The sequence below is a fragment of the Sceloporus undulatus genome, chromosome 2 (assembly GCF_019175285.1).
Source record: "Sceloporus undulatus isolate JIND9_A2432 ecotype Alabama chromosome 2, SceUnd_v1.1, whole genome shotgun sequence".
Lineage (NCBI taxonomy): Eukaryota > Metazoa > Chordata > Lepidosauria > Squamata > Phrynosomatidae > Sceloporus > Sceloporus undulatus.
The window spans coordinates 146,414,360-146,436,155 of record NC_056523.1 but is presented as its reverse complement, the minus strand read 5'-3'; the positions used below and the strand labels follow the sequence as shown (position 1 = coordinate 146,436,155).

Below are 21,796 nucleotides of genomic sequence, written 5' to 3'. Positions count from 1 at the left end.
ATTTCACTGGTTTTCCATTTTCTTGCCGGAATCAGTCTTATTGCCATTACTAAATAACATATTGAATTTCTATATTTTGTTCCTTTTTATTATCTAGATTTATCATGTTTAGCAAATATAGCTCCGGTCTCAATCCAATCTTAAATCCCAATATTTTTTTTCTATTTTCTTGTTAAACCAATATTTCTTGCATTTCCACCATTAATGAAATACATTTCCTACATGTTCTCTACATTTCAAACACAAATTTGACATATATATATATATATATATATAGTCTCAAAGAAAACATTTATAAAATAATGTACAATTGGTATATAACCCCAAACAAACTGGCACATGGAGGATACTTCTAAGTGGACATTTTGCTTGTAAGAGCCTTCATATTCAAGGATCTTGCAATGATAATGGATGAGAAAAATAATATGAACTTTCCCTGCAAATATCTGCATGTACATAAAATTAATAGCAATCAGCCTTCCCAATTTTGAAGTCCCCCTTCCACCTTAAAAACAATTCTGGTGTGCCTTCTTGGACTCTCGAGAGAGACAAAATGCATCCAACACACATTTTAACATTTTAAGTTGTCTTGGTTTGCTGAATCAAATCGAATTACTATAAATCTATGCAATTAACAGTATGCAAATAGCAACAACTGAGGCAAACAGCTCAACACAAGAAAATAACTTCCCAGTTCTTTTAAATATGCATTTGTTCATTAGATAGATAATACATAGAAAGATAGATTGATAGACAGATAAGACAAAGTGTAATAGAAACACAGTGACAATATAAACGGTTATTTAGCTACATATCTAGAGATCTTATGCTGATTTAGGCTAGTGTCTACTCTTACTGGCAGAAGCTCTGCAGACTCATGTAGGCAAAGAAAGGTCATTGTATGTCATCAGATGTTGTCTGACTTGGAAGCTAAGCAGGGTCAGCCTTAGTTAATACTTGAATGGGAGACCACCAAGCAATGGCATCACCAGGCGTGGTAACTCACTTTGTCAACCCCCACTGACTTCCCCTCATACCTCAACATCCTTAGAAATGGTTTTATACTAATGTTACATATAATTCCTGTATATCACTGAATTTAATAGTAATAGTTGTGACATAAAACTAATAGCAAAGTTTAAATTATACCTTTAAATTGCAGTATCATATACACACAGCCTGAATGTACAGTGGATCCTTGTTATACGCTGGGGTTTGGTGCTACAACATTTTAAAAAGATGCAGGCGAATGCCACAGCCCATTTCTGGCAAAAGGCAGATGTCTGGGGAGCAGTGGTGTCACTCCCCCTTAGTGTGTCACTTAGTGCAGCCCTCATCCACCGCAGCCTCCTAGTGATGCCCCTGTTTCCAAGGAATACCAGATGCCATGGGCTATATTTCAGAGGCAAGAACTGGCAAAACCACCTCTGTGTATTCCTTGCTAAGAAAACCCTATAAAATTTATGGGCTCAGCACATGTCAAAAGCAACTTGAAGGCACATACATGCACACAAGGAACAATGGTAAGAACTAATCGTGTAACTTTCTTCATGCAAAAATGTGTGTCCCCACTGAGCTATGTCCCATGTCCTAAGAGGCTCCCAGGCACTGACTTTTCCTACCACCACCACCCCATTCCTACATTCCCATCCAGATTTCTTCCCCAGAGCTGTGATTAAATGTAAAATGGAATATTTTTAGACTCCGTGACTGGTATCTGTTCTGAGTGGGTGATATAGATCAGAAGAGTAAAGTTATACCGGAGTTAGATAAAGATTTATTGGACTATAACTTCTCAAATCCTTCCATCAGCATGACAACACTGAGAATTATAGTCTGAAAAATAATTCTCCCCTTGCTCTAAGGTGGACACTTGTGCCTGTCCTGATCCAAATTTTCTAAAAGAAATTTATCACGGGAGCTGGTGAGTTTCTCCATAATATGTAGCTTGCTCCCCAGTTACATTTATTGTCAGATCACTGCAGGTAGGAATGCAACAGACTCAAAGTATGAAGACACTGTTGACATTTTTCATGGCAGAATAGGATTACAGATTAAATGTAGAGAAAGAGATGGGAACTAAAACTAGTGTGTTCCATTCTAGGAAAAGCTTGGGATTCTAGCCACAGCACAAATACCAGACATATTTTTCCCCTTTCATAGCACCCCATATCTGCTGCCTGAGATGGTTGTCTCACTTTGCCTAATGCCAGGGCCAGCTCTTCTCTTGCACTAGTTTCAAAGTGGGGGTTTTGTCAGGTAAAAGCAATGATAAACTCCAGGAGACATATTCAGTTCCCAAACATTTAGTTTGGGGATGAGGTTTGTGTGGCTCTTGGTATTTTGCTAAGCTAGACAGCATGGTGCAGTGGTCTAACTGACCAAGACTCAGATCCTCACTCAGCCATGGAAACTCACTGGGTGATCTAGGGCAAATCATTCTCTCAGCCTTAGACGACGGCAAGGCAAACTCTCTTTGAACAAACTGTGGCAAGAAAACCCAATGATAGGTTCGCATTAGGGTCACCACAAGTTAGAAATGACTTGAAGGCTCATAACAACATGTTGCTGAAATCTGCACATTCCTTCCCAGCATAGCCAATGGTGGAAAATGCTGGGAACTGCAGACTAACATCTGTAAACTCACATGATTCTCATCCCTTATTTAATCTCTAGGTCTCCACTGTCCAATTTGCCATGGTCTCTGTACTCAAAGACCAGACTAAGTGCTTTAGGGCACTCTGAACAATCCCTTTTACTCTCACCTCCTTTGCCCAAGGCATGATATAAAACTGCAAGGACCAGAAATATTTTAACTGCAGTTCTAAATGACTGCCTTTTCCTCCTTCAGGTCAACACACTTGATGGAAAAGCTGAAAGCAAAAGCAAAAATCCTGTTTAGTCTTACCTGATCCTGCTGATCAATGATGATGAATGTTGTTGTGGGCATACTGAAGCTCCATATCTAGAAGAGAGGAAGAGAGAGAGAGAGAGAGAGAGAGAGAGAGAGAAAAGGAATGGTATTTGAAGAGCAGCAGGCAAACAGGTTTTTCAGGCAAGCCAGTTCTACTTGCCATGAAGATCTGAGGTTTCCAACAGTAGTTCCTCATGGGCATGGTGCCAGGCTAAAAGAAACATTAAGCCACCAGAGGTTGCAATATAGTCAGGCATCAACACCTGGGTAGGTCACTTCAGCTTACTTCTAGTGTGTGTCAGAAACAAGAACACATCTGGATGAGAGGGCTCAGGTTCAAATTCTCCCTGGACTCCCAAGCTATGTCATTACTATAACCAAGAGCTTGGAAACCTTACTTTTTTGGACTAAATCTCTAAACCAGGCAGCCAACCTGGCTACAAGCTGAAATTCTAGAATTCATTTATTGATTTATTTTAAAGCAGCATTTTCCATGCTGTGATTTTTGAACAGTTACTGCCATAAAAAAGGCCCAGGGGCCACACACACAATCCAGGAGTTAAACTTTGCCCACCTTGTTCTGATATAATTAAAATTAAACAGTGGCAAAATCTCCTAATATTGTTATTTAGTAGATAAACTGCAGAGCTCTGAAGAGAAACAAACAGGTACGTATCAGAAATAACTGTAGTCCCTACTGCAAACCTCAAAAATACATTCTGTTCTACATGAGTTTAGATAACCTCTGTCATGGAGACAACAAATTTTGCTTCTGCAATGCTCACTTGTTACGACAAGCCTCAAGCAGCCTTTCTCAACCTGGTATTCCCCAAATGTTTTTGCCTACAGCTCTCAATCAACACAACATTTATTTATTTATTTATTTATTTATTATAGGGTAGCTTTCAATAATGATTACAATCCTTGGTGGCTGCAACAGATACAGATCTTCTGTGGGGGAAATTGCTTTGTTTGGAGGGAAGTGCCTGTCAACATGCCTATAGGCCCAGTCAGAAGCCCCACCTAGCTTGGAGCGGAAGAGTAGGTTAAGTTACTGGAAGGAAAACCCATGATTGCATAAAGAAAAGGAGAGGGGACACAAGTAGGTTTACTCCTATGCTAGCACAATGGAGGCAGGAACAGTGAATGATGAAGAGGAACACATTCAAACAAGGAAGCATAATGCCTGTTAAAAACTAAAACATTAAAAAGCAACATGTCAAGAAAAAAGCAACATGGGATATACAGTAAGTGAAATAAAACAATGTACTGTATGTGAGAGTCAGGGTGACTCAGCAGAAGCCAATTGGGAACCACACAGGTGTAATAGATAATGGAATTAACAAGTGCTGAATGCCAAGGACAAGAAATGCAAAGTGGATAATTGGACACACCTGACAATTGTTAAGTGGTCAAGGCTGAGATGATGAAATCACTAATTGTAGGATGAACCAAGAGAACCAATGAGAATGATGTACACGCCTACTGGGTGGAAACAGACAACAGTGGGTGGTACCATGCATTGACTATAATAATGACTATGCATCCCAATGTATTTTGTGGGTTGTAGTAGTGGGTAGTAGAGTGGATTGTAGTAGTGGAGAGTGAGGAGTAGAGTATTGTTGTGTTGGATAGTTTGGAGCTGTATATAGTAGAATAAAGTAGATCTTTTATATAAGACTACTGAGTTGTCTGGTGTCTTGGGTGAAGCTACAAGAACCAGCTGGATCCTGAAGAAGGGTGAAGACTTCTGTGGAAGCAAGAGTGAGAAGGCTTGGAGAGTTTGTCAGGGTCTTCAGCCTATTCTCTGTAACTCTGCTAAGCTATAACCACTGGCCAAAACTGGTCAGCGCGGTGCACAACCAGGTGGTGAGTTCAAGCCAGAGGTGAAGAGCTACAACTCCCATCATCCCTGACAGTTGTGCACCTTCAAGTTGTTTCCAACTTACAGCAACCCAATCATGGATTTTCTTGGCAAGATTTGTTCAGAGGTTTGCCATTGCCTTCCCCTGAGGCTGAGAGGATGTGACTTGCCCAAGGTTACCAAGTGGGTTTCATGGCCAAGCTGGCAATCGAACCCTGGTCTTCAGTCATAGCCCAACACCCAAACCACTATAGCATGCTGGCTCTCAAAGCATTACTTGCATCAGGGGTGTAGCCAAGGGGGGGTTCTTGGGGTCCGGACCCCCCCCCCCTCCCATCCAAAAAAAAAGGAATGGTGTGTGCTCCTCCCCCCCCCCCCCCAACCCCCATTTAATGGGGGCACTTTTTTCTGGCCCCCCCCCCCCTTCCTAAAACCCTAGCTACGTCCCTGCTTGCATCCATTTATGAAGGAAGTAGTCAGGGGTCACTCATATTAAAACAAATGATAAGAGTAGATTTATGGGATTCTCAACATATGGGGTAATCTGTGAAACCCTTGTATTATCTTTCCACTAATTTTTTATCCTAACACAAACATGTGCAGGCATATGCACGTATTTAGAATTTAAATATGCTTTTAGCTTTTTTTCTGGAAGAACACATAAGCACATTTGCAACTGGCAGGGTCAGTATGTCATGGGGGGATTGCCTCTCTCTAAAAATGGTGGACATGTAGGGCCTCACTCTACTGTGGCTATGATTTCCTCCCTGCATAGAAGTGAGTGTAAATATCTAATTCCTTTTTAAAGGCAGTCGTTACCTAAATTGCAGGAATGGGGTTTTGCTGGGGAGGCACCCACAAATTGTATTCGATGGGGAAATTAATTTAGCTCAATGAGAGTGCAAAGGTAACATCTGGCTGGGATCTGGCGTATGTTTAACAGTTCCTAATCCACAGAACTCCAGGGGCAGTTTCCAAATTAATATAGTTTAAGGAAGTCAACACACACACAACACACTATCTCTCACACACAAAAGAACTAACAAAGCAAAGGAGGGAGAAGGTAATGAGTTATAGGCTTTGCTAATGGAAATACTATACCAATCCTGAAGCACAGCTCCAATAATGGGGGAAATCACAATGAGGATGACTCAGGTAGTCACCTATGGAATGTGGGATGGCCAACCACTAAGGTGTCTAGGTGAAATCAAACAGAAGCCCTGTCTGGTTTCAAACTAGATCAAAGTGCTATTGTCTGGGCACCCATATACCCAGACATAGACTGAGGGCAGTACTTCAGGAATTGCTATGTTTACATGTTTTTCCCAAGTTGAGAATGGGGTTTGATATGCAGAAAAAGTCTGACAATTGGTATAAATCTTTTCGATCAAAAAAAGTCCTTTCATCCAAAGGAAGTCCCCTTTATCTTTGGCCCCATATAGACAGGCCAAAATAAAGCTGCTTCAGGTCACTTTGGAGGTATGCTGTTTCAATGATGCACACGTCTTAAGAGTCTGGAAGCTGCACCAAAGCTGTGCTCCAGTTCTTAGGACTGGGACGTGGCTTTGACACAGCTTCCGGACTCTTAGGACGCATGCATCATTGAAACAGCATACCTCCAAAGTGACCTGAAGCAGCTTTATTTTGGCCTGTCTGTATGAGGCCTCTGATATGCAACCCATCTCCAAGCCCAGTTCTCTTCACATCCCTATGTGAATGGATGATGTTATCTCATGTCCAGCTGAGTGTCTCTAGCTTCCCCGTGCACAAACCACTTCTTTTGTAAGCATGATTTGGCTAATCTCCTGCACTGGAGAATCATTTATTGAACTACTTGCCTGAAACATATTTTATTCTCTTATATATTCTTTTTAATATAGCATTTTCTTTTAACTTGTGTAAATATATGGCTTTCATTTAGCTTGCATAAGGTAAGATGGCATCTGTGCCCTCCACTGGGTGCCCTTCAAATAATTACTGCTTTTGGCAAGTGGATATCATAACTGCCACCTAACTCATCCCATAATTTTGGGACCACCACGAGAATGATCTGAATGAATCTACCCCACAAAGATTTTGAAGCAGGCTGGGCCAGATCAGTACCTGGATGGGAGAAGACTTGTCCTGTTCTGAGTATTCTGAAGTAGAAGTAAATGCAATAAGAAAGAAATGGAAGGAGATTGTCCAGTGTCAAAGATCTATGTGATGCAAGGGGTGTTGCTCTATGATTTTCTATTATCTTTTGTCACTTTAAACCTTCTGGTCTAATGCAATAACTTCAACACTAATGAAGGTAAGCACAGGCTTAAGAAAACAAATATTTATTGGAATCATAAAACACACACACACACCCCTAGTTAAATTGGTATGCATTATAAGCTTCAGCGTATTTCAAAAGAGGCAAAGAAATCCCCTCTCCTCCCTGAGTGCCCTTTTCACTTGAATTCATCTTTGTACTGGTCTCAAATAGGAAAAGCTTTAGGTTCTGAATATGAGTTGTTCTTTCAAACAGATAACTTGTTTCTATATCTTTCCAATGTAAAGCCACACCAATTAGCTCCATTCTGGTGCGATAATATGGTTGGCACTGAAAATTCTTGTTCCATGCATGTAGAAAGGCTAGCTCTGCTAGCTGTATCAGCAGCATACTTTTGGCTGGGCTCCACCAATGCTCAGCAAGTGATGGTGTAGAAAGCAAAAATGTGGTTTGGAATGCCTTGCAGAGATTCTGCCTCCAAGGCCAGGAAACCTTCCCTGCTGTGCCCCTTAGTACTTCTGCAGCTTGGTCTTGGAATATTGCAGCCAGTGGAGATTACCATTTAATTCCAAGGGAAGCAGCAGCTGTCAATATGGTTTCTATACCTGCTTGAGATCAAGTTTCCATATACCAATATGGGAATAAGGGAATAATAAGGGACACGCTGGCTCAGTGGTTAAGTAATTGCAAGATCAGCAGGTCAGCAGTTTGGGGCCCAAGTGCCGTGTGACGAAGTGAGCTCCTGTCACTAGACCCAGCTTCTGCCAACCCAGCAGTCCAAAAGCATGTAAAAGTACGGGTAAATAAAAAGGTACCACTTTGGGGGAAAAGTAACAGCATTCTGTGCAGTCATGCTGGCCACATGATCACAGAGTCACCTTTGACAACACTGACTCTTCAGCTAAGTAACAGATGAGCACTGCCCCCTATAGCTGGTCACGACTAGACAACCTTGTCAAAGGGCAACACTTTACCTTTAAGGGAATAATAACAATAAGGGAAGCAGCGGCACAATAAAGCAGCAAGCAATATCCTAGTTAATGGGAATTCTTTTGAAAAACAAAACAATGAACACTGCAGTTGTACGAGGCATTTGACAAATATGTCTTGAAATTCAGCAGCATTCGACTAAAACAAAAATTGTCCAATAACTAGTTCAAATGAAGAGTAAAGGAGATCCCTGAAGACTTCAGCTGCTCTTTTATAATATGCCACAGGAAAGAGGAAGCAGTTCTGTTCTTAAAGACGCTTTTAGATGCATCAACAAAACATTTCTGATGTTGGGCACTGCCTTGTGCATTTTATCACATGTTATTATTAATTCTTCAGTAAATTAGTCCAGTGAAACGAATGAACTTTCTTTCTTTTGCTCAAGACCACGTGATGACAAATTGCTCTCCCATTAGCAGAGAGAGTGGGATGTTAAGGATCTGAGGAAACATCAAAGGAAAATTAGTGACCTTTGCTCAAAGCAATATCCTGGAATCCAAGTGAAAGGCAGCAGGTTACATCATTTCCTCTGGGAACTCATGGAGCCATGAATGATTTCACAAAACAGAGGAGGCAGATCCTCGAGACAAAAAGTGTACAAACTGTTGCCTCTTTAGGATTCATAATGAAACCAAGCTTTTCATTAGTTGGCCCACATCTAAAAGGAACTGCTGCAAAGTCAGCAATTCATATAATACAGGGTTGAGCAAAGTGTGGCTCTTCAGATGTTGCTGGAATGCAACTCCCAGTATCCCTCATCATTGTCTATGGAAGTATGGAGTGCTGGGAGTTGCAGTCCAATAACATGCAGAGAGCTACACTTAATTGACACTTCCCTGTGTGCTCTGCTGGGTCATGAACCTACTGGTGGCTCTAAATGTTCTGGTGCAAGTGTGTGGAGATAACCACACTTCTAATAGTCAATTACTTTTGATTTTTGAGTTACAAAGTCATGGAAGTTCTCCATGGCAACAGTCATATACATTTGAGGAAATATATTTTAAACAGCATGGCTGGATATAATAAGGATAAAGAGAAAAACTATAACCCAGTTGTATTTGTAATTATGAGAATATCTATACCCTCCCCTTGAGTTTTACAGTATTGGTAAAATTTAAGAAAGTTATTTGAGAAAGCTTGGGGTTTCCCATAGTAGGACTGGTGATCACGGGAGAGGGCAGGAGGAAGACACTAAAGTCCTGCTCAAAGCAGTCCCTGCTTTCCAAATACGTATTGCAGCACCGTATTTTTTATTAGGGCAACATGTTTTATGAGCTCATGGTATCCACAGGGTTGATCTCCTGTAGACCTTTTCAACAATATGAGTCATAGAGATATGGTTACCTTGGTGTCTGTGTGGTAGGAGAAATCTGAGATGGGGATATCATTTGCCAGAACCTGATGAGGAGGACTGGGGACACCAAAAACCATCACATCTTTCAGCAGCAGCCCATCCACCTGGCCGTTGAGTCGCACAATCTCATTCACCAGCATACCCTGCCATAGTGGAAGGATGGAAGAGGTTTGCATGGCCAGACCACCACCACAGAGGTGCTACATCAAATGAAGTCTCCAGGGTTTACTATCATACGGATGAAGATCTCTTTCTAGCTTTCCTCCTCCTATGTAACCTAGAAATTGAAATAAAATACCTCCAACTGTCTGCAGCCAATCAGAACTAGGAGCATGCTCCTCTTAGCAAACTGAGACAAAGGAAATTTGGGGTAGGTAGGTGGTAGGTGAAAGGACAGAATAAAAAACTCCTGTCAGGATCAAGTTGCCTAAAAAGTGAAGAGGAGACATATTGATTTAAATATCTTGTCTATGCTACTGCAGCATAGTAGGGTCAGTTACGATATGCCTTAATCTCATTTTATAAGAACCATCACTAGAGAGAGACAGTTTGGCTAGTTGCAAGTTGCTTGGGAAAGAATGACATTGGTGGGAACAGAATTTTTGGCAAAGTATACATTCTGTATGATAATTCTGACCAGTGTAGTTACTTTGGGTCTAGAATCCCATTCCATGGCATTTTGGAAAAGGCATCTGGGGGAAAAAACAAACTCTAAAGCAGATTCCCTAGCACCTGGTATCTGACTATAATTCCTGTCATCTCAGCCAGCACTGACTGCTAACTGGAAACAATGGGCACAACACATTTGATGGATGCCAGGTTGGGGGGAGACTTCTACAGTGGTCCTTTGGCTTATGCGGGGGATCCATTCCGGACCCCCCCCCCCCGCATAAGCCAAAAACTGTGTAAGCTTGAGTCCCATTCGATTGAATGGGGGTCATGCTCATGGCACAGGAGAGTGTGTGTGCCATGGGCATGCACACCATTCATTCTCCCGTCGCACGGCTTCTGCATAAGCAGGAAGCCACATATGGGGTGCCCGCCTATAGAATGGGCGCACTGTATAAGACATCTGGAGCTGTAAATGCTCTTGCTGTGTTCCCCACATTGGAAATCAGTCTGATTTGTTTCTCTGTCACCCAAGGTGCTAGGCTAGGCCAACAACATATGGGGTGAAGACAGTTTCACATTTCTAAGAGAAGTCAGAATCATCAGTGTACTGGTAACACAGCCAGGCTACTCTTTGAGAGGAAGAGGGGAGGGAGGGAGGGAGGGAGGGAGGAGAGATTGACTGACTGACTGAGTTCAACCAGTTGCCTTCTCATTTAGACATTATAACTAGGACCATATAATGCCAGCAAGAACTCCTGCTGCCCTTCCCATGCTTGCTTGTTTTTCAGCACAGCTCAGCTATGGAAGAGGTGGGAGGGTGAGGCTTGAATGCCTGGCAGGCAACCAATTTTCACATTCCATAAAGCAGTGGCCTGTTGCTTCCCAAAGGTTTATGAGTGCCTTAGGCACTTCTAGCATGTCCTGCCTTGGTCCCTCCTAGACCCTGCTATGGGGCATTGCTGTTATTTGAATACTGATTATGGAAATTATTGGGAGAAAAAGCATGGGGTTTCCCCTGCACTTTCAGACATGAAGTCAACTTACTTTGTTCACTAATATGTGCACATGTCCCCATCCAGATACATTTGAAAGCCAGTGTGGTTCAGTTGAAAGCAAGTGTGGTGCAGTGGTCAGAGTGTTGAAATGGTACTTAGAAGAACCAGGTTGTTCCCCAAAGAGCAATGACATTCACTGGGTGAACCTGGGGTAGCCACTCTTTCTGTCTCTTAGTCTAACTTACTCTGTGCTAATAGCTATCAGGAAGCACCCTTACAATTCCCTCATGGAAACACAGCTGCTCAATAGTGCTTGAAGGAGAGGGCAGCATGCTGTAGAGCAGCCCTAACTTCCCTTTTAATAGCTTTGCTATTATACGAATTCAAGTTGTTCCTGAGTTATAGCAATCTGTCCCAGGGCTTACTTGGCAAGTTTGTTCAAAGGGGGCTTGTCGTTTCTGAGGATGAGAGAGTGTGACTTGCTCAAGGCCACTCAGTGGGCTTCCATGGCAGAATGGGACTTCGAACCCTGATCTGCCAGTGTCCTAGTCAAACCACTGTACCACACTGACTCTTGGTTGTGTTTGGTATTAGACCCTATGCTGCCCCAAAGAAGCAAGGAAAGTAGCAACAGATTAAAGTGCTAATGCTCTCTAGAGAGAATGCTCTTTGGAAATCAAATCTGTTTCTCACATGTTTCTCACAGAAACTCACATTTCTTGATAGAAAGAAGATCTGCGTGTAATCACCCTTTTCAAAGGTAAATAGACCTTCACCATCATCCCAGAACAGGTCACCTCGGGCTACTCCTTCTGGTGTCAAAGCCACCACCAAGCTCATCCCATTTTTACGAGACTTTGTGGTTGTGAATGCAGGTTTCTGGAAATGCATGCAGTGAAAGAATAATATAAGTCACAGCATCAAAGCCTTGTTTTCTCTCCTGCCTCCTGCTGTCCCTCCACTACCACCAAAACCCAACAACAACTCATCCTGCCAACAGAATCTTGCAGAACTACCTGACATTCTGCCTCAGTTGCCTCAGTGAAGGTGGTGCTGGTGGTGTCGGGGGGGGGGGGGGCATATTGGAAAAACAAAACTGGGCAAGCCTGGTTGAGAATGCTGTGAAAGAAGGGGGAGGGGGGAAAGAAAGGATCCAAAACTAAGGCTTGACTATGACAAGATAGGGGGAAGCTGTAATAGAGACAGTCAGCAAGCGAGAAGAACTTAATAGGGGTTTTGGGAGCTGTGGGAGAGGTTAATATCTGATCTAATTGTGTATAAATAAACTTCTACTTGTTTATTCTTTTTTTGCAACTGTATCTTGCTGTTCCTGTTAAGTTTTGATACTTTGGTCACACTTACATCAGTGAACCCACTGAACAGTACATCACTGGTTCATATAAGGCTCACCTTGAGGCCCAAATATCCGATCCAGGGAGGAATCTTGAAGTGATAGGAACTTTGGGGTCTGGAACTGCAGGACCAGTCTGGAGTGGGGATCTGTCACACACACTGTAAGGGGGGCACTGGAACCAAATCCCAGTGGATTCCAAGGGCCCATGGTATCTTGGCAAAGCACATACATGGGAGGGGGGTAATGAGTGAAACTAGAGGAAGTGACTCACCTGCAAAGGTAGGATGTGGCCTGCACGTACATGGATATTGATAGTGTCAAGGGGAGCTGATATGAGAATCCACTGTCCCTTGCTGTTTATGATGGACCCCTGAAGAACCAGAGATATAGGTGACATAATGAAAAAGAACAGGAAGTTCAGTGAATTATGCCATAGTATGTGGGGGATGGGACAGGGAAGAGGGCACATAAAGCAGCTAAAACCTTAGAAGTTGGTAGTCATAGCTGACTGGTATTCATATGCCTTCTGAATGCTCCTTCCATTTTGCAGTCATTTAGAAAAGGACCCTGCCTTATGAGCTCATAGGCCTACAGAGCCCTTCTTTTCCAGAAGGTGAAGGTGGACTAGAGAAACAGTCTTTCAGTGTCAGGTTGCAGCAGTGTGTATAGAGTAAATTCAATAAAGTGAGCTGGGAAAGGGCAGGATTCTACTACAGTCAATCCTACTGTAATCTTGTGTACCTAACTACAACAGGCAAAGTAAACAGCAGCTGCTTCTAGAATCGCTTACTGATCATGCAGTAACAGCAAAACAGGGAGAAAAGAGCAGATAAGCCTGCCTTGCTATCTAGCAGAAGCATATTTGCTTTTTTTTTAAAAACCCAAACACATAGCTATATGCTTGGACACCAAAATGGGAATCGTTAAGAGAAGTAGAGCCTGGAGAATGAAAATATCATCTCTGGCTATGTTTGGGAAGGTGTATGTAAAACTTCTTTCCAATAAAAAGTTGGCTGAAACATATTGAGTTGTTTTTTGTGATAAATGAACCTATCCCCATTCTTTCCATATAATTCCTGCCTCTGGTACCAAATTTTCTGTTAAATAAGTAACATCCAGGAACACATCTACAGTACTTTGTTAGCTGAGGTGTACCTGTATTTGCTGTTCTTCACAGTGGGGAGTAATGATACATCCTTACATATGAGGATGAAACAATTGAGGATTTACATCTCTACTGGTGACTCATGTAAGAGAACATCTGATATGAATATATGTGCTCAAGGTATAGAACTACAGGAAAGGTTGCTTCTAGAGCTGACAGGGCCAGATAAGATGCTAGTCTGCCCACTGCATTTTACTACCACCTAAGGCTCACATGTGCCCACCTGTTAGGATCAATGGGGGTCTTGACACACCTTTCCTCTTTTGATATCAGAAAATATAGGCTAGGTGAACCTTTTAAGACCCTGAATGCTGAGCCATCATCACAGCCTACTCCTCTCACACAAGCAGAGCAGGAAGGAGTTGCAAAGGCACTGCCGGTTTGTCAAACATTTTAAGGAGGTTGTGACACTGCCCTGACCATAGAACAAAGGGATGCAAGATTTGTGATAAACACGGTACTGGAGATCTTTTGTAATGAGCCTCTTTGGCTTGGAAATTGTAATCCTTTCAAACTTCAGTGCCATCACCTTGGAAAACATGTCAAAGCAATTATATACCCATTTCAAAGAACTTCAAACAAAACCTTTTGGTCTTTTCAAACCCCTTGGAATCTGCCCTCATAGGGAATATGGGGTATAAATATTGGGTTGTCTTGCCACATTCTTTGGCTTAGTTTGGTTGCTGCCAGAATCCCTGTCAGTCAGACTAGCACCTCTGCAATTTGCCAATCCTCAGTGCCATGGAAACTTCCAGAGTCCTACAGTCTACCCAGGACCCACTGCCATTGGGAAAAGATTCATTCAAGTGTTGTATTAACTGTGAGAGATGCCTCACTTCTATTTTTATTTTTTAACCTCTTGATCCCTTTAGCCTCTTTAGGATGTGGGCGTGTGTCTATTTCCCCTCAATAAAATTATCATCATTATTTGGAAACCTTTCCTCTGGAGTTCTTTTATGAATTCTGACCCTGTAGACATTGGATAAAAGATTCCATGGGCTGTCTACCCCCAGCCACTCCGTTTGAGCTAAATATAAAATTCCCCATGAGAATTAATTGGTCTTGGAGTGTCCTCCGGATATGTCCTCAAGTGGGTTACACAACCAGTCAGCAGAGCAGCAATACTCACAGTCAGAGGGTTGTACCATGTGCCCAATGGGAAATAGCCACTGACTTCAGTCTTTCCTGCCTCTAATACAGGTGTGATGAGAAGTCCTGATCCCCACATGAACTGCCGATCAACATTCCACGTATTTGGATCTTCTGGGAATCTGTAGCAAGGATATGTCCCCAAAACAAAAGAAAACAAAGGAAAAACAAAAAGACCACAACTCTTGCAGCAGGAATTCACAGAATTCCTTGTGATTAAAATGTACATTTTCCAACCAACATCTCCCTACACCGGCACAGCCTCTTCCTCCAGGTGGCAATCCAGGGGGGATTTTACTGTAGTCCTCTTGCTGTTCTTCAGACGTGCAGGACACAGAGTGTGTCACTGCCCTTCAGTGAGACTAATGGACACCAGAATACCTTATGAAGTTTATCACATCTGTATGCCACTCTTTGTCTATAGCACAGCTTTGAAAAGCGAGTATTATGGACTACAACAACTAGAAGTTCCCAGCCAGTGAGGTCAGTGGTGTTATAGAGCTAACCTCCCCCTCCCCACACCAATACTTTTTAAAGCTCTAGTAACTTGAGACCTTAGAGAATATTTGCCTTCCTGAGTTAGGAGGAGATGCACTGCACCAGACCTTCCACTCAGATCACAGCATTCAAATTACTCACTCCAAATAGAGGGGCCGAGCCACAGTCTCTCCTGCAGAGTGGGCTTTATGGAAGAGAGTGTAGAGGTAAGGCAGGAGAGAGTAGCGCAGAAAGAGGGCTTTTCTCATGGCCTGCTGGGCCCTTTGGCTGAAGACATATGGTTCCTGAGGCTGAAAAGCAGAAATGGAGATGAGGGAATGAGTGGTCTTGTGTGGTAGCAGGGAAGGCACCATCAGATCTGCCAAGCCAAGGTTCAGGAAACCCCTCTCCCCCACCCCCCACCCCACCTTCACATTTAGATGCCAATTGTCATTTCTAATTTCACCAAGATGTCCCCTCCCTCTATGGGACATTGTGACACTCTAACATGGAGGGAGCTGGCAACACTTGGCAGAAACAGAATGCCACATTAAGTCCTTATTCCATGGCCTACTGTGGTAGTGAAAAAGCATGTGAGTCTGTGTGCTTGTGCCAACCAGAACTTGAAAAGCTGTACTAGCAGAAACAGTGTCACAGTTTTGTATGGGGCCAGTGTCACTTTTGTGTCGGGCCAGGAACTGCCAATGGCAAAAAGGCCCCCCTCACCTGATTTTGACTTAGCAGAGATAGAACAAAACAGAGCACAGCAGAAGAGTGGGGACAACACCCAGGAATAAATTATTCCTTTCTTCTTCCCTCATAATACTAGAACACTAGTCCCCAGGGCAGGTAAAGAAAGCATTGCTTCACATAATGCATAGTTACACTTTGGAATTCATGGTCACAAGATATAGTGAGAGCTGCCTACTAGGGACAGCTTGATAATTGTTTACATAAATTCATGAAAATTAGGGCTAAGTGTGTACTAGTAAAGATGGCTACAGATCACCTCCAGTAGCAGGGACAATGTGAAATAAAGGGTGCAGTTGCACTCATGCCTTGCTTGTAGTTTCTCATAGGCAAAAATTTGGCTACTGTGTGAACAGAAACCCAGTCTACACAGAGATCTGGTCTGATCCAGCAGGGCTCTTCTTATCATGTTACCTGTTATTAAAACCCTTAAAAATGTTCCGCTTATGGATATAACTGGATCCCAGTGAAATTTCAATGAAGTTCTTATATTTATTTCTTCTATGTTACTACAGAGAAAGTGGGTGCAAAGAAACAACCATGGGCATGGAACATGACCTTTAAATGTTTTTGGACAGCAACTCCCATCAGCCCTAGCTAGCATGTCAATGGGTAAGAGGTGGTGAAAGTTGAAGTCTACCATCTAGAAGATCACACAGTCCCTATTCAGGACCCATGCAAAACACCTGCTTGCAATGGCAGGAAACTGAAGTTTATTTAAATAGTTGTTTTACTAATGATACACATGGCCTGCTGGGACCTTTGGCTGAAGATATATGATCCCCGAGAAAGAACACTAGTCAGCAAGTAATACCTCTCCATATCATAAGAATAAAAACAGCAAAATGCAGGCCTATGACTAACATCTTCAATTTTTTTTCTCCTGTATGGTTTTAAACACCTTTGCCTGATGAAAAAGTAAGTGGAGCTTTGAAAACTTGCAACATGTATATTGTGCATTTTGCTTGGTCAATAAAAGCATCACTAATTGGTGGATTTTTTTTAATGTTATTGGATTTGCTTTATGGCCAACATGACTACCCCTAGATGTTTACTAGTCTATGCTGTTGACTTCATTGGAAAAGCTGGACTAAGAAGCCTTTCCCTGGGGTTCCGCTTTTAGAACAGAGGTGGGCAACTGTAGAAGGCTAGGGGGCTGCATTGGTCCACAGAAGACCTTGGAGGACTGTACCCCCCTCCCAAATTGCCCCCAAACACCCCTGGAGGGTTTGGGGGCATTTTTACCATGTTTTGGGTTTCATAAAGGGGCCCTCCTAAGCCTAAACTGATCCACAAAATTTGGCAGAAATGCATCCCATGCTCACCAGGGGCTGTTTTGGAACATTTTGGGTCAAATAATTTTTAAAAAAATGTTGCAAAAAATCGTTTTTGATCCTTGGAGGGAGTCCAAACACGATGGAAATACCTTCCATACACCCCCTAGACAGCATTTGTGGGTATTCTGGATTAAAAAAAATTTAAATAATTTTTTGTTGGCCCCTGGGGATGCCTGAGGGGCTGGAGGCTGAACTTGGCCACCTTTCTTCTAGAACATGTGGGGGACAGGGTGGAAGAAAGGAGTTTCTTGACAAGCTGTCTTTGTACTGTACTTGATGCCTGGCATAATGGAGACAGATTACGGTAAAATCCAAATAAATGGTCCACTACTCTCTTATCCTGGATTGAGCTATGTTCCTGCCTCAGGTTCAAGCAATTCCCATTTGAACTTTCTAAATCAAGTTAATGAAACCCTCTCCAGCACCCCATTCAGAATATGTATATCTTTAAAAAATGGCAAGGTTGATTACTTGCCACCATTCTTACCAGGTTTCTATGGTCATTGTGATTTCGCATAAAGGGGTAGAAGGCACCCAGCTGGGTCCAACGCACGCAAAGTTCCTCTGAGGTGTCACCAACAAAACCGCAGATATCCGCACCAACCAATGGCACACCATAAAGGTTAAAAAGCAGCACCGCTGTGGGTCAAGAAAGGAAGGTGCATGGAATGGATTAGGAAAGGCACAGGCACGGACAGGAGGAATAATGGATTGAGAGAGAGAGTGCTGGTGGATACACATAATTCATCCCTGCAGGAAAAGACTCTTGTGGAGACATGAAAGAGCCTCAAGGTAGCATAGATTAAAAAAATATACACTGGGAAGGTTTTCCAAATATTTCTACCTGGTATTGTGTAGTATAACTGCTCCCAGGTACTCAAAACATCCCCAGTCCAATGGCCAGCATATCGACCGTGGCTGGCAAAGGTGGAACGTGAGATCACAAATGGACGCTTCCCTCGCACTTTCACCAATGCACTGAGAAAAGAAAGAAGGGAAGCCAGCAGGCAGGTTAGAAACTGACATCTGTGGATGTGGAGCCTCGGTCTTTCAAATTCCTCATTATATACAACTCAACTCCCAGTGCAATGAATGAGCAGATACTAAGAGAACCCCAGAAATACTGTGTGATGTGGTTTCGCTAAAGCTCGGTCAGGAATCAACTTGCCAGCTCTACCCTAAAACCAATACAATGATTTTGCAGCATTATTCCTCCAAGCTTATACCCTAGAGGCCCTCCATTTTAAAGGGCAGAGTTCCTAATGAGGAACTACCCAGCTTGCAGTGCTCCATATAATACTCACTCATGGGACGCAATGGCTTCTGTCAGCCCGTAAAGACTATGCAGGTTGTAATGGGAAGACAGATGCTGCTTACTGGAGGCACAGAGAGTTCGTGTCCTCAAGGATCCACCTATCACACCTGTGAAGGGGGGGGGGGGTAAGCAAGGAATACCTTACATGGGAGTCAAAAAGAAATTTATTTATTTCTTTCATTTACAGTGGGGCCTCGTTATCAGCGTATTTGCCATGTGTGGATTTAAGCATCTGTGGACAGCAAGCCCCTCTTGTTCCCAATGATGGCACGTGCATGTGGCCACACCACCATTAGGGATAGTCACTGCTGTCCTCAGTGGTGGTGCGTGCATGCAGCCATGCTATTAGTGACAACAGGACTTCACCTGAAGTTCCGTTGTTCTTCATAGCAGCATGGCCATGTGCACGCGCCACCATTAGGGACAAAGGGACCATTAGGGACAAGGGGACTTGAGGTCCTGCGGCTTTTGGTATCTGCGGGGAGGGGGTCCAGAATGGATCCCCTGCAGATACCAAGGTCCCACTGTATATGATGCCTTTCTCCTGGTGTGAGACCCAAAGAGGCTCAAGAAAACAAACAAAATTTTAAAACACAATGTAAATTATCCCATTAAAACAATAGATTAAAACATTTAAAAATATAGAAGTTCAAAACAAAGCACCCCTCCCCCCACAGTAAGCCTCCCTACAATTATTTATTAAATGCTTGCTTGACTAAACAGCTCTTTGCCTGCCAGTGAAAGGTAAACAAGCCTAGCTTTCCATGGAAGGGAGTTCCAGAGGAAGGGAGTAACCACTGAAGCCCCCTCCCCTCCTGTGTTCTCACCAAGTAAGTCTGTGATGGCAGCATGACTGAGAGAAAGCCTTACCCTGTTCATATAGGGAGATCAGGATTTCAGATAATCTGAACCTAAGTTATATAGGACTATATAGGTCATGACCATCACTTTGAAACGAACCAGTAGCTAGTGAAGCTGTTTCAACCAGGGAGTTATATGCAGGAAAGTGAAGGATTGTTAAAGTGAGCTCTCAAGATATCAATAGTTCTTAGGATCATTAATAAACAGCAGCTATTGTTCTTGAGGGAAGAAATAAAAGCAATATCCTTGGAACACTTATGTGTCTAGAGCTTCATGGTATCTCTTGCTATAAGAAAGATATCATAGGCCCAGTACATATGGGCCTTGATCACGCCCTTATCATGTGCTAGGGTGTTTCCAGACACCCCTCAACCATAGCACATGATGAGGGTGTCAAAATGGCGGTGCCCTGTACACACAGCCGCTGCCATTGTTATGCAAGTACCGTGTGGCATCTACACAGTGCTGCGCTTGCGTAACAAGTGCACCAGTGGCGCACTTGTTACGCCGCAGCTGCAGTGTAGAAAGAACCCGCTTTTTGCGGGTTCTTTTTCTGCTGCAGGCAACCCGTGCGGATTGGTGGCTGCTGCTTCTCTATGGGGGGGAAGGCGCCGGGAGGCCTCCCTTTTTGGGAGGTCTGTACCGCGCCATAAAGAGCTGAGTTGGTCATGTTTTTAGGATTTGGAGCACCCAAATCAGACATGATCTGATTTGCCTTTATAGCTTACCAGCTCTTTCCTGACACCCTACATAGTTACGTGAATGAGAAAAACATATCCTTGCCAAAATATAAATTGAATGATTGCAATTGCTTGTCCAAAGGACTAGTGAATTTCCAGCATTTGTTCCAACGAATTTGTTTGTTCTTCTCAGAGAAGCTATGTTTATTCAGCATGTTAGCTGTGATATCATACAATAATATAACAAGCATCAATATCTAAAATACACAATGTAGTCAATCATGCGGCTACATCTCAGGAATATAAAAATCAAGGAAACTACAAGCAAATAAAGGCTATGTTATCAATGAATGATCAAAAAAAAAAGCAAAACACTTTCACTGTGCAGGAACCACCAAAAAACAAACAAATGAAAAAGCAACTCAACCCCATCCTAAACGCAAACCCCAACAAAAGGCAACTGCTCTGCTTCCCTCCTAGCTTGAGTTGATCATTGTCCTACTGTCCAGAGCATGGTATCTGTCTGTTTGGACTGCAATGCAGAAGACCTTAACACACCCAAGGTTTCAAACATGTATATTAGCAAATCATTTTTGTTCTTGCCAGAGTTTGTTGCTCTGTATCTGAAATAACGAGTGAAATTCCTCTAAAAGAGTGGCTCCCAAACTTTAGTCCTCCAAGCGCTTTGGACTTCAGTACCTAGAAGCCTCAGCCAGCTTGGCAAACAGGGAGAAATTCTGGGAGCTGAAGTCCAAAACATCTGGAGCACCAAAGTTTGGGAACCACAGCAAAAGACTGAAGGAAGCTGAGAAGCTTTGTTATGTTTGTAAAGTTGCCTACACAACCTTTACTGATGTGAAGTGGGAATGAGAATTCACATGGCCCTTCAAATGTCATTGGACTGGAAGTCGCATGGCCCTTCAAATGTCATTATACTGCAAATATAAGCCAGCCTTAGCCAGCATAATTATAAGTGAAGCATGTTGGTAGTTTCCATCCGAACACAACAGATGGGCAAGGGTTTTTTCTAACTTAATGATTCCTTCAGTTGCTTTCAGGTAGTATGAGATATTAGTTATTCCCAATTATAGTAGAGCCCCTGAACTGTTGAATGATGAGTCACAGCATGTAGTTGCTTCAATGATTCTACTCTAGTTAGAACTAAAATGGACTTAGGTAAGTATCTGATAAGCAAGGACTGCATCTATTGAAGAAAACACAGAGAGTGGGAATGTTCCTTTTGGGCACTGTTAACTCCCAGGTTGTAGAATTCCTGGAGTTGTAATCCAAATAATAGTGTGTTTCTGCATGGGACCTGTTTATAACACTGACACTGTCCCAGTTATAATGCAACTCAGACACTAGGAACATAGACACAGCAGATCTCATGACAAACAGTAGGAGCTTTCTTGCTAGTCCAGAATATTTAGAAGAAATGAGTCTTTGATTGTCCTACCACAGGCCGCTGAGAAGCTCATTAGGGCTCTGTGAGTGAGTGCAGGGGAGCTCATGGTTTTGTTACACAACTAACCTAATTCTGATCTGTGCAGTGCTCTGAACTAAGCTATTTTCATTTTCATGACTATTCCCAAGAGGACTGAAAATAATTGGAAATGGGAATTTCTCTTGTTATTTTCCTGTTTGGCTGTTTGTCTCTCCTGAGGAGGTTTATTGTATTCTACTGATATCTGATTCTTCAGCTCCAGCAAACACTTACTATTT

At 42.7% G+C, this 21,796-nt stretch overlaps 2 protein-coding genes across 3 annotated transcripts in view; both read right to left on the bottom strand.

Annotated features, from left to right (window-relative positions):
• The window catches only part of CARD14 (caspase recruitment domain family member 14), a 36,929-nt gene extending 33,962 nt beyond the window's left edge, over nt 1-2,967 (bottom strand). Inside the window, exon 1 of the mRNA XM_042449423.1 lies at nt 2,909-2,967. The gene's annotated coding sequence lies outside the window, so the exon portion shown is untranslated. The remainder of the gene's footprint in view (nt 1-2,908) is intronic.
• A 4,116-nt stretch (nt 2,968-7,083) lies between these two features.
• The window catches only part of GAA (alpha glucosidase), a 30,290-nt gene continuing 15,577 nt past the window's right edge, over nt 7,084-21,796 (bottom strand). For both annotated transcript variants that reach the window (XM_042451729.1, XM_042451728.1), the window contains exons 12-20: nt 18,523-18,640; nt 18,063-18,196; nt 17,706-17,857; nt 15,294-15,442; nt 14,635-14,776; nt 12,612-12,710; nt 11,701-11,865; nt 9,370-9,522; nt 7,084-8,465 (exon numbers count right to left, since the gene is read on the bottom strand). In XM_042451729.1, coding sequence (XP_042307663.1) covers nt 8,406-8,465; nt 9,370-9,522; nt 11,701-11,865; nt 12,612-12,710; nt 14,635-14,776; nt 15,294-15,442; nt 17,706-17,857; nt 18,063-18,196; nt 18,523-18,640 — 1,172 coding nt within the window. In that variant the 3' untranslated portion in view covers nt 7,084-8,405. The remainder of the gene's footprint in view (nt 8,466-9,369; nt 9,523-11,700; nt 11,866-12,611; nt 12,711-14,634; nt 14,777-15,293; nt 15,443-17,705; nt 17,858-18,062; nt 18,197-18,522; nt 18,641-21,796) is intronic.